Source organism: Branchiostoma floridae, chromosome 2 (assembly GCF_000003815.2).
Source record: "Branchiostoma floridae strain S238N-H82 chromosome 2, Bfl_VNyyK, whole genome shotgun sequence".
In the NCBI taxonomy this organism is placed as follows: Eukaryota; Metazoa; Chordata; class Leptocardii; order Amphioxiformes; family Branchiostomatidae; genus Branchiostoma; species Branchiostoma floridae.
The window spans coordinates 27205934-27218790 of NC_049980.1; the positions used below are offsets into that span (position 1 = coordinate 27205934).

The 12857-nt window shown below is 40.1% G+C and overlaps 4 protein-coding genes across 4 annotated transcripts in view; 3 read left to right on the forward strand and 1 right to left on the reverse strand.

Moving 5' to 3' along the window:
* Positions 1-3314, reverse strand: part of LOC118406069 (tubulin polyglutamylase complex subunit 2-like) — a 20560-nt gene extending 17246 nt beyond the window's left edge. The window contains exon 1 of the mRNA XM_035805932.1: positions 3230-3314. The gene's annotated coding sequence lies outside the window, so the exon portion shown is untranslated. The remainder of the gene's footprint in view (positions 1-3229) is intronic.
* The window catches only part of LOC118406008 (kelch-like protein 42), a 266342-nt gene that overhangs the window by 37105 nt on the left and 216380 nt on the right, over positions 1-12857 (forward strand). The window lies entirely within an intron of this gene.
* Positions 3476-8870, forward strand: LOC118409105 (serine/threonine-protein kinase ATR-like). Its single transcript, XM_035809970.1, has 8 exons — positions 3476-3584; positions 4802-4867; positions 5280-5371; positions 5731-5925; positions 6468-6638; positions 7435-7618; positions 8279-8393; positions 8739-8870. Exons 2-8 carry the CDS (start codon positions 4803-4805, stop codon positions 8868-8870), a joined length of 954 nt encoding a protein of 317 aa, XP_035665863.1. The 5' UTR covers positions 3476-3584; position 4802.
* The window catches only part of LOC118405911 (serine/threonine-protein kinase ATR-like), a gene marked incomplete in the record, with an annotated part of 48386 nt that continues 44390 nt past the window's right edge, over positions 8862-12857 (forward strand). Inside the window, 6 exon segments of the mRNA XM_035805750.1 lie at positions 8862-8866; positions 9168-9339; positions 9599-9769; positions 10837-11015; positions 11458-11584; positions 12038-12269. Coding sequence (XP_035661643.1) covers positions 9289-9339; positions 9599-9769; positions 10837-11015; positions 11458-11584; positions 12038-12269 — 760 coding nt within the window.

A 12857-nucleotide genomic window follows, 5' to 3' on the forward strand; every position in this document is an offset into this window, starting at 1 on the left:
TTCGCTATTAGTTTGCTATATACAGTTCTTACATCTTTGTTCTATAGTGTGTCATATTGACACAGGTAGTCTACTGAACACGATTTTTGCTTTAAGTTTGATATATACAGTTCTTACATACATCGCTGTTCTATAAATGTGTCATTCAAATTGACACAGTTTGTCTCCTGAACACTTTTTCCGCTATTAGTTTGCTATATACAGTTCTTATTGCGCTATCTGCAAGTGTGTCATTCAAATTGACACAGTTTGTCTCCTGAACACTTTTTCCGCTATTAGTTTGCTATATACATTTCTTATTGCGCTATCTGCAAGTGTGTCATTCAAATTGACACAGTTTGTCTCCTGAACACTTTTTCCGCTATTAGTTTGCTATATACAGTTCTTATTGCGCTATCTGTAAGTGTGTCATTCGAATTGACACAGTTTGTCTTCTGAACACGTTACACTTCGCTATGAGTTAGCTATGTACATTTCTTATTGCGCTATCTGCAAGTGTGTCATTCAAATTGACACAGTTTGTCTTCTGAACACTTTTTCCGCTATTAGTTTGCTATATACAGTTCTTATTGCGCTATCTGTAAGTGTGTCATTCGAATTGACACAGTTTGTCTTCTGAACACGTTACACTTTGCTATGAGTTAGCTATGTACATTTCTTATTGCGCTATCTGCAAGTGTGTCATTCAAATTGACACAGTTTGTCTTCTGAACACTTTTTCCGCTATTAGTTTGCTATATACATTTCTTATTGCGCTATCTGCAAGTGTGTCATTCAAATTGACACAGTTTGTCTCCTGAACACTTTTTCCGCTATTAGTTTGCTATATACATTTCTTATTGCGCTATCTGCAAGTGTGTCATTAAAATTGACACAGTTTGTCTCCTGAACACTTTTTCCGCTATTAGTTTGCTATATACAGTTCTTATTGCGCTATCTGCAAGTGTGTCATTCAAATTGACACAGTTTGTCTTCTGAACACGTTACACTTTGCTATGAGTTAGCTATGTACATTTCTTATTCCGCTATCTGCAAGTGTGTCATTCAAATTGACACAGTTTGTCTTCTGAACACTTTTTCCGCTATTAGTTTGCTATATACAGTTCTTATTGTGCTATCTGCAAGTGTGTCATTCAAATTGACACAGTTTGTCTCCTGTACACTTTTTCCGCTATTAGTTTGCTATATACAGTTCTTATTGCGCTATCTGCAAGTGTGTCATTCAAATTGACACAGTTTGTCTTCTGAACACGTTACACTTCGCTATGAGTTAGCTATGTACATTTCTTATTGCGCTATCTGCAAGTGTGTCATTCAAATTGACACAGTTTGTCTTCTGAACACTTTTTCCGCTATTAGTTTGCTATATACAGTTCTTATTGTGCTATCTGTAAGTGTGTCATTCAAATTGACACAGTTTGTCTTCTGAACACGTTACACTTCGCTATGAGTTAGCTATGTACATTTCTTATTGCGCTACCTGTAAGTGTGTCATTCAAATTGACACAGTTTGTCTCCTGAACACTTTTTCCACTATGAGTTAGCTATGTACAGTTCTTACCGCGCTATCTGCAAGTGTGTCATTCAAATTGACACAGTTTGTCTTCTGAACACGTTACACTTCGCTATGAGTTAGCTATGTACATTTCTTATTGCGCTATCTGCAAGTGTGTCATTCAAATTGACACAGTTTGTCTTCTGAACACTTTTTCCGCTATTAGTTTGCTATATACAGTTCTTATTGCGCTATCTGTAAGTGTGTCATTCGAATTGACACAGTTTGTCTTCTGAACACGTTACACTTTGCTATGAGTTAGCTATGTACATTTCTTATTGCGCTATCTGCAAGTGTGTCATTCAAATTGACACAGTTTGTCTTCTGAACACTTTTTCCGCTATTAGTTTGCTATATACATTTCTTATTGCGCTATCTGCAAGTGTGTCATTCAAATTGACACAGTTTGTCTCCTGAACACTTTTTCCGCTATTAGTTTGCTATATACAGTTCTTATTGCGCTATCTGCAAGTGTGTCATTCAAATTGACACAGTTTGTCTTCTGAACACGTTACACTTCGCTATGAGTTAGCTATGTACATTTCTTATTGCGCTATCTGCAAGTGTGTCATTCAAATTGACACAGTTTGTCTTCTGATCACGTTACACTTCGCTATGAGTTAGCTATATACATTTCTTATTGCGCTACCTGTAAGTGTGTCATTCAAATTGACACAGTTTGTCTCCTGAACACTTTTTCCGCTATGAGTTAGCTATGTACATTTCTTATTGCGCTATCTGCAAGTGTGTCATTCAAATTGACACAGTTTGTCTTCTGAACACGTTTTGCGCTATTGCATGTAGCTACATAACGTTATAGTTCTTACTGTTCTGTAAGTGTATCATTCAAATTGACACAGTTTCTCTTCTGAACACTACACTTCGCTATTAGTTAGCTATATACACTTAATGCAGCGCACAACGGTCCTTTAGATGTGTCATTCAAATTGACAGTTTGTCTTCTGAACACTTTTTCTGCTACTAGTTAGCTATATGACGTTACAATTCTTACGGCGCTATTTTTTTTGTCATTCAAATTGGCACAGTTTATCTTCTGAACACGTTTTTCGCTATTAATTAGCTATATACTGTTCTAATCTTAGTTAATCCCTCAGTCAGGCGCGAGCAATGTATCTAATATCTTCAACAGTTAACAGTCAGATGCAAAAAGCCTTCGTCGGGTAACGTTACCTACAGTTCACTTTACCCACGACGCAACCTATTGGAATAACACCTTGCAGATCATAGTGCTGTCTTATACTTCAAAGACATTTCAATATTACTTCGTAACATGATAAAACGCTGACAGCACCATCAAAAGTACTTGTGTACACTACCGAGTGAGGTCCCGAGTGACTGCCGCAACGGTATAGCGTGACCCGGAAACAGTTGAACCTCGCCCACTAAGCGGACTCCCCGAAACCCCCATACGGTGCGTATTTCGGCTTGAAAACAATGGCGAAACCATAGGAAAAAGCTGTCGAAAATCGGTCAACTTTGACATCAAATATATACTTTCTCGTAAAAGTCCATCGCTTGAGATTCACAAGGCAGATAGAACAACTCGTGGGGATTACGAGGACACCTTTGACAGCCTGATTTAGCCCACCGCAATTTTTTAATCTTTTTTTTACGTGACCATGTCAAGTGCCTCAAACGGGCGTCCAACAGCCCGTTTTGTTCCACAATTTTTCAAAAAGCCGCCATCTTTGTTGTGGTTAATAACCACATTTAATGGGGGGTGGAAATTCACTATATATTATTTCTTTATGCAGAGGAAAAAATACATGAAGTAATACCTTTACAATAATGATATATCATCAATAAATTCTCTTGCATTTGAGAGTTTTCTTTTTAATTCTTTGTCGTTGAATCAGTGCGTTCGTTGTTTTTATTTCCAACCTAAAATGCTAATGGTTTAATCCTACCCACAATGCATGAATTTTTGCCGCCACTTCCAAAGTTTTCCTTTGGTTTGCAGTTGATTATGTAGGAAGCCTTTTGCTTGTTTACCAACGCCTGTATAAAGGTAAACGCCCATTTTTTGTTGTTTTTCTCTTACAAATTTGTAGAAGACTCTACAAATGCAAATTGTTCGGACATTTATGTTACTATCGTTAAAATAATTGTATGAAACTAGGGATGGGGAGGGGGGCATTTTTCAATGGTTGATGTGATACAATTAAAGGTACTTAATTTAGCATGCCAATATCTTATTTTACTGAAAGTCACAACAGAGCAGCAAAACTACCGAGGTCACGGGTAAATTTCTCATCACTCGGTTTCCAGTGATGAAGTCGCGTCGTCACTGGCTTACCAGTGGGGAATATTTATCGTCACTAGTTTTCCAGTGATAAGGAAACTTCAGCTGGTAAACCAGTGACGACAAATATCCAGTTTACTGAAGAAAAAGGAATCAGTGTTTCAGTTGAGGGGATTTCAAAGTTAGCACTTAAAATTATACTAACGTCGCCTCTGCAAGTCCCCACACTCCCGGACCAAATCTAACAGTAACACGGCTATGGCGACATGTGAATTAGGGTGTTTTTGTTGCATATCGAACTCAGCACTGGAACGTTCTAGTGCTATTAGAACGTGGTCACTGGAAGCCCGGTGCCGAAATAATTTCATCACTCGGTATCCAGTGCCGAAGAGTCACCGATCACTGGAAAACCCAGTGAGGAACCGGTGACCTCGATGGTTCCGCACTTGGTGTCCAGTGACGAATGACGTTCATCACTGGGCCCCGAGTGACGAGCGGAGTTCATCACTGGAAACCGAGTGACGAGTCAAGCTTCATCACTGGAATTCCAGTGCCGAGAGAGCTTCATCACTGGAACAAAGCAATTCATCACAGGGAAACCAGTGACGAACTTTCTTCGGCCCTGGGCGTCCAGTGATGACGCCATTTTGAATGTATGTTCGTCACTGGAAGCCCAGTGAGGAACCCGTGACCCGCGTAGCCTTGCAACAGAGCATCCAGTTGGGTCAGTGTTCGCAGCAAAGGTTTGGCATGCACCCCATTAATACAATGTCAATGGAAAATGAACTCAACTCCAAAACGTTTTGCAAGAACAAGTCCAGTCCTGAATCTATTGCAGCTAAGCATTTCTGGTCCATAAATGTAGCTTTTTAAGGATTGAAAGCACCACCTCCAAGCAGACAAGTGTCACATACTGTTATAGTTACAAAATATAACATTAACGTTACTTGTGACAGAAATATATGTCATCTACATTTCTGTAGGATGCCTCGTCCTATTCTAGCTGAAGTTGGAGACAAGGTATTCCTTCTGATCAAGGAGTATGAGGAGTAAGTCTCATCACTTGTTTCAGCTCTTTTTGCTATATTCATCTACAGTATTTATTATATTTATTATCTAGTTCAATGATATTAGATCCCTGTTCAATGCATGTTGGGGTCAGAATATTTACAGTGTAGAATTAAGTACCTGTTGAGTCACAGTGTAGAATTACCTGTTGAGATTATGTTCTGTGCCTTTGATGCAATATTATCAAAGCTGAATGAATCAGAAATATTTAGTGCTGATCTGTCTTTTTATTTGATAGGTATATGTGTATGATTTAAATAAATGAAAGACTTGAAGACAAAAGTTAAAGTTGTACTGAAAGCTATGAAAACTACTAGAAGTATTGTTTACATAGACATGATTTACAAGAAGACAGTATGTTGACAATTTATCTTTTCCATCTTGAATTTCAAGTGCCACAATCCAGAAGCGAGGTCAGGTAGTGAGTGACACCAGAAGGTACTTCTGTCAACTGATCGATGTACTGATCACAGACCTCAACTCAGGTTAGTGTTCTGATCGATGTACTGATCACAGAACTAAAATCAGGTTAGTGTTCTACAACAGTCTCCAGGTACATTGTTGTACTCCCTGTTCATGGAATTCATCACTTTTTCAACTGTTTTTTGACTATCATTGAAATAAAACTCAGTTGACATGGAATTGTATCTGCAAACAGCTTTAGTAAGCAATATTTATTTATTCCAGTGTTGTTTGCAAGGTTTTTATGATTGATATTAATGATAAGTGGTATGATGATCATTTTACATTGCAAACTACACACTGATACAAGATGGCAAAGCAGTATGGTTAAGGGGGTGAGGTCTGCCACCTCTGATTGGTTGTTGTTGATAACCTTCCGCAGTGTCCCAGGAGCTGAGTAAGACTTCAGGTGGCATGCCACAATGTCAGATGCTTCTACAGTTCATACGGCATGGGGTGGACAACTTCCCCTGGTTGTTTGTACACGAGCCGGTGTCCTCAGATGACCCCAGCCCTGACACGTCCCAGGCCAGGGGAGACCTGACACTGACACAGGATGGGTACAGGGTGTCTAAAGGTACGTCTTGTGGGTGACCAGTTGCATAGAACAACAGTCACTCTCTCACTATAGTAAAGCAAAGCTGGTTTTACTACAATAGTGTTATTTATAAATTAAAAATTTATAAATGAAAAATGAGTTGCGTTCTGGGGTGAATACATATGATAGTTATTGACGTGTATCACAGTTTTCTAATCTAGGAGATTTGAAACAAAACAATAGAACAATGACATTTACCATTTCTTCTATGGATTGAATAAACTTTTGCCATCCATCATGAAGTGGCCTGTACAATGAGTGAGTGAGCATTAGTTTAGTATTGTAGTCTAAATGCTGGTTTTGATTTTACGTGTAAGTAAATGTACTTGTTAAAGTCCTGACCACATTCCTTTAGGCATCAGTCTGGCTTCTCCCGATTTTAGCTGCGTGGGCAGTGTGCATCTCCAGCTGGATCTGTCATCAAAGTTACTTTTGCTATAATTAGTGAGAAGTATAATTAGAGAAGTTTAGCATTGTACTCTTAAACCTTTGATTTTACACGTAAATGTACATTCCTCCAGGCTTCAGCTGCTGGGTGATGTGCCACCTGCTGCGCCTGCTGGCAGAACCAAAGTGCGAGCCCCTCCACAGCATCTCCCTGGACATCCTCACCTCGCTCATGCACATGATCCGCATCAAGGACGTCTTCATGTACCAGGAGCTGACCACAGAGTTTCTCGCTCTTATCGGAAGTACGTCTTACGTCATTCGTATGAAATCTGTGACAGTTTGTTTGTTTGAACCTTTGTTTATTCATGCGGAGGTTGAAACAATGTGTCAAAATTTATACTTATTAGATTCTGAAGTAGTTTAGCAATCAGTGTCTTTCATTCATGAAAGCTAAAATTGGCCACAAGTGATGACCATCAGAAGATACTTTTTGTCTGTTTTGTTTGTTTGAACCTTTGTTTATTCAAGAAAGCTCAAATTGGCCTGCAGGTTGCTTTTCATTAAGGTTATGAGGGAAGAGTGAAGGGTCAGACAAAATATATAACAGAGGTACAGTTTACATCATTTAAAGTCCTAGTAAGTCTATACACATGTATATAAACACAAATTGCTGGATCGCAGTTGAAACGTCTGACCGTGTCCAAAACCATATCCAGTTGCTTGAATAACTACTTTTTGGTGTATCTTATTACCTGGATGTCTAACTTACATCGACACAAAGTGCTTTGCTTTGGGTACAGATATAGCATGTAGATTTCTAACAACATCAGTCACATCTCAAGTAAACTACATGATGCAAAATCTGAACTGAACTTCCCTTATTGATCATATAAAATGATAGTTCTGTCCAGATTTCACATTTGCCAACTGACTCAGCCAGGCTTCAGTATACAAACAATTTGTATGTGATGGTTGTTGAACGTATATACAGTTTTTTATCGACTGACATATTTTTATAGCTTTATAGGATTAATGTCACAGTGATATATTTCTTTACAAGATTGCAGCAACTTACAATTTTCTGCCTGTGTCCGCCAGGCTTGATTAGCATAAGCAAGACCGTGTTCAGATTTGGCGAGATCACGACGACGGACCAGCCTATCTGCTTGGAGTATTTCGTTCAGCAGGAGGACACGAGTGCTTCTGGGAGTCAGACCATGAAGGACGAACCCGTCAGCATTAAGCATTTCGCTAATCTGTACCTGCTGCAGATTGCACTGAGGTTGGTATTCTGTTCTTAAGGGGGCTCGAAATGCCACCTTTAGAAACAGTTTAGAGTAGGCAGAACTTGAGCTGTGCATGTATTTTTCTGATGTCCACCTACACCTATCCTGCACTGGTCCATGATAAGTCCAACTCGTGGCACTAGTTTATATGATGGCAGTCATGGCCCAAAATTGTTAAAGGCATTCTTCATACTATAGTAGCGTTCTTGAATATAGCATGTTACAAGCTGGAAATGATACTAATAGGAACATCTTGAAAATGTTGGACTAAAAGGCAAAGCAATTGAATAGTGCAAGTCCAGTTCTCTGCACCCAGAACTCTGCTAGTGTTTGATGATTACAGAGAGCCAGGTTGTTGTCGTATGTGAAAGGGAAGCATTTTGTACAAATGAGACAAATAGATGGGTAAAGCTGGCTGTCCTGTGTATGAAGGGGCCATTAAAAATGGTGTCGAATCTCTGAATGTAAGAAAGCTCAACACACTTGTTGAAAAGAGTAAGGGTGACCCTGTATACTTGGCTGTACAGGCCATAGAAAGGCTCATTGCACTACTAACTAACAAAAAAGTGCCCTGCTTCCTCCTAATTCTGCAACTGCCTGCTTTACTTTTACAGTTTTTAAAATATGTCTCCTGAGTTACTGTTATTACGTTTTAGCCAGCTGATTGGCCATCTGGTACCAGAGTTGTGCCAGTTCCTTGCCCACCAAGTTCCACTGCTTTGGGCAGGACTGTGCTGTCAACTGGAGGTGGGAGGACCTTCACTCAAAAAGGTGTGTAATATCATTCCTTCCTTTCTCTGAAAATGTCAACCATTGTAAGTAAGGAAGCTTCATTTTCATGGAGTCGAATTTGTTGCCATCAAATACAGTAGGAGCATCCTCACTAGATGCCTTTAAACAGCATTTGCAGTCAGATGTGCAAGGATAGGTGTGACAGGTATAATATAACATAACCAGCTGCTGCAGTGCCATGTGCCTGTGATGCTGATGTGTTGTGCCAAATGGTGGTTATACTGGCTATATAGATACAGATACATTGCGCTCTTACTAGATACCTTAACAAGCACCTGAAAAACTCAGTAGAGAATGACTGCTTTACCTTTATACCTACTTTAGGAGTCCCTCTTGGTACTGACTACCTTGATTACCCATGTGGGTCTGCCGTCTGCTGGTTTGTTAGACTACCTGATGGGGTGTGTTCTCTCCTTACTGAGGCTACTGGCAACAACTTCTGTCTCTGAAGGGTAAAATATTATGAACGTTTTGTGATAATTACTAAATTTTGTGAGTTATGTGTTTTTTATGTTGATGTTACAAACTACAAGAAGCATTAATGTTAAAGATTTTATGGATTTGTTCAAAGCAATTCTAACCTCACATTCATGTACATTTTACCCTGTGTGCATGGCTGAAAATCTCCCATTGTACTACCAGTTAGACAGGAGAAACATTGTGCCTCACAACAATTGAAGATAGCTGCTTCACCTTTTGTTACGTGTGTACTTTATGAATGTTAATAATACAATGTTGTAAATGCCTTACTAGGGATGTTGCAGGTTTGGAGAGAAGCCTGGCAGGGTGCCTAAATGCAGTGTTCCAAGTAGATGAAAAGACGAACACACCTGTCCACTGTATCCCCCCACATCATGTCTGTGCCACACTGGAGATGCTGTCTGTCTTGCTTCCTGCAAATGGGTTGGATAATGTACACACTAAGGTATTGGCACTAAGGACCGCAAGTTTCCTTGCTGTTTCTGTAGTAATGTACATTTTTGCAGTGAAGGGTTGCTATACCTTTCCCTCATGAAAAATGTAGTGTTTTCTGTCTGAAGACAAAGATAATTGCTTGAACATGTAAATAACATCCCTCACTGTGTAAATAGAAAACCAAGACATCATCATGTATATTTCATGTCTCCTTAGGAATTGTGTGTAGAAAACAAATATGTCATCTTGTATATTCCATGTCTCCCCAGGAGTTGCGGTCCTGCGTGTGTGGTCTACTGTGTTACATCTACAGACATGTGCCCGAGGGTTATGAGGGGTGTGTGAGTCTGAGGCAACACCACCTGCAACAGGCCGTCCTGGGGCTACTGCAGCACCTGGGGACAGCTGTGCACCTGGGGACAGCTGCTGGTTCTCAGCAGGTATAAGGAGAATGTAATCACAGCTTTAGTTAGTCACTTTGTGATTCCAGTATAGTAAAGTAGAGAAATAGACTAAGGAGAAAGTGGTTGCCAGGCTGTTTGGCTCACTGAAGAGCTATTCTTCCGCTTGTAGTGACAGGAAAGGCAGATGATATGTACAGTATGTACAGTTTCAGGAAAATTTGTCCTAAATTCTTCTTGATAAGCACAACAAACAGTGTGCTATAGCTAAACATACTGGTCTAAGAAATCAGGTCTAGCATGCAAATAAAGTAAGTACAGTCAAACCTGTCCTGAGCAACCACTCAAGGGACCGAGCAAAAATGGTTGCTGAAGACAGGTGGTTGCTCCCCACAAGTTGGTTGGTTGGCGAAAAAAAAGTGATACAGTTTGCATGATATACACCTTTCAGTCAGTTCCCAGGAAACATATCTATAAGAGATGCTCACAATTTTAATCTCCATGCTGTTATGTAAACAAGCTTCAAGAAACCATTGTTTAACAATCAGAGCTGAGTTTGTCTAACAATCAAACAAATTCTTGAACAGCTCAAACAAGTTCTTTCAATTTCTCGACCAGTATGTCAAAATTCTCACTGATAATCATTTTGTACATTGCACATTGTTAATTAGCTTGACTTGTATTCACTTACATATAAGGAAAAGATGTCTCAAAGTCCAGGGTAACTGTGCCCACATTATTCTGCATATAAAATGGCTGCTATACCTAGCTGCTGTCAATCAATTTTGGTTGTTCAGGGCAGGTTGAATGCCCCTTTGGGACTGTAGAAAAATGGTTGCCGGTTGGGGAAGACAGGTGGCTGCTTGGGAAGGGGTCTTAACTATGTAAAAATGGACGGGACTGTTTCAATGTGTCCTCTGACGGCAGGTGGTTGCCTGCGCCAGGTGGTTGCTCGGACAGGTTTCACTGTAACAATAGCTGGGATTTGGAATTCTCCACTAATGGGTACAGTGGCAAGCTTACCCTTAGAAGTTACATCACACTTGCTACTGACAAGTTAACCAGAAATTTGACCCATTTGAATCTATATTTCTCGTTTCATACAGTATCTAGTCCCTTGCCTCTTTGAAGCCATTTCTGCCAAGATGCCTCCTGTCAAAGGTGATGATCCTGCTAGAGGTCAGGGTTCATCTGACCAGGAAAGTGCCAGCAGTGGGGATGAGAAGCTGGAGAAGAGGGGCAAGCTGTCTCGCAGGAGAAGCCTGCTTCCAACTCAGAGCCAGAGGTACCCGGGTTTTAATTGACTGTATATTTAGCCGGATCTAAATGGGAATCATATTCTGAAAGCTAATCCGATTGTAAAAAAATGCTGTTGTCATTGTTAAGGTTCCTTCAAGATTCCTACAGGGATCGTATTGTAGATTTAGGTCAACTAAAACTTTCTGTGGATCCAGAGGGCAGAGATTAGAACCCTGCCCTGGCCAGGGAATGTTACATTATCTACCAGATTGGGACTTAACCCCATTATTGAGGGAGTATCAGTACATCAGCTTCAAGTGTCAAACTTTAGCATGTAATAGAACCCAACACACGGGCAACCTGGAAATCACGTTAACTGTATTGCACTACTTACTACATCATAGTACATGAAAAAACATTGTGGTTGACCTCAGTTATTGACATTGACTGCTTTGCCTTTTCTTAATACTTTGAAATCTTGTTTCCAGGGCAACAAGCAGCAAACAACAAAAACAGACTGGAGATTCACAGTCAATAGAGAAGCCAGAGGTTTACCAACTGTTGGAGAAGAAGTTGCAAGAGTTGTGCCTTAAGTTACAGCAAGAGCCTACAAAGGTAAGATTAAAGATAAGATTATATTGCTGAAATTTGTATTTTTTCCATAGTTATAATATGGGCTATGATAGTTACTAACATATGCTTTTTGAGACTTTATCAGTCCCTTTCTGCAGAGTTTTTAGACTTAGGCCTCACACTCCAATAAGGGCCCTTATGGAATTAACTGTGGGAACAAGAAAACAAAACAATCATTAGTTCATACTTTGCAATAATGGAATGACATTTGATAATGTTATCCACACTAGGAGGGCCTGATTCCCCCAGCTTACAAGTAGGTGCTATCAAACACCTTGTGTACCGATCAGTTGGAAGGCTTTTAAGGATGTGATGTAAGCAGGCTAGAATATCTAAAGAAAAGCACAGTTATATCAATATGAAGTGGATTGGTACCTCAGCTAACTGACAGCTGGCACAATTATATCCATGTTATCAAAATGTTTATATTTGCAGGAGACTGTATTAAGCCTGTTGGAGGGTATCAGAGTTGCTGTGGAAGTCTCAGTGAGGTGTGCAGCAAGTCGAGGCATTGTGAAGGAATGGCTTCCTGCCAGCTACCTGCAGAACCTGTGCAGTGTGTGGTTCAACACATTAAAGCAGGCACCAGCCTTGTTGTCAAAGGACGACCTTAAGGAATGTTACCTACTGGTGGTACAGTCAATAGGTGCAGTGTTGTCTGTGTCAGGTAGGCTCATGGTTCCTGTTTCAAGTTGCTTTCATATGTACCTTGATGTAGTCTTTACCATGTATCTGGTTCGTGATAGACACTTTCATTGAGGTAATACTTGGTCAACATTGCGTTAAAATCACATCCATTGCATAAGGTTTATTTGCAAGCTGACCTATTCGCCAACTCCATTTTGTATTGCAAATAATGTTTATTATGTGGGCGAAGCCCAACATTTAGTTTTTCCTCAGATATTTGCATATTCCAACCGGAAATCAGAAAAAATGGAAGCTGTAAACATGTACTCCACGTTTCAAGCTTTTTGATTGGCTTACAGTCGCACTTTCTCGGTTTTACGTCAGAGGTGAACCTATCAACGCACAGAGCACAATCTGCATCGACTTTGATAATAGCCAATCAGAACTCAGAAAAAATGGAAGCTGTCAACATATACTCCGCGTTTCCAGCTTTTTGATTGGGACAAAGTCGCGGACTGTCTCGGGTGTACGCAGAACTGAATCAATCGACGCACAGGACACAAAATGGCATTCGGCATGCAGTTTGACAATACTATAGCAGCTGAGACGACCAAACAGGCGCTCAAGG

What these genes read in the sequence shown, in the direction of transcription:
- LOC118409105 (XM_035809970.1), top strand. Translation starts at nt 4,803, where the DNA reads ATGCCTCGTCCTATTCTAGCTGAAGTTGGAGACAAGGTATTCCTTCTG. An exon ending in CTGATCAAGGAGTATGAGGA is followed by an intron (nt 4,868 to 5,279) that starts GTAAGTCTCATC and finishes TTGAATTTCAAG; the next exon opens with TGCCACAATCCAGAAGCGAG. An exon ending in CTGCTGCAGATTGCACTGAG is followed by an intron (nt 7,619 to 8,278) that starts GTTGGTATTCTG and finishes ATTACGTTTTAG; the next exon opens with CCAGCTGATTGGCCATCTGG.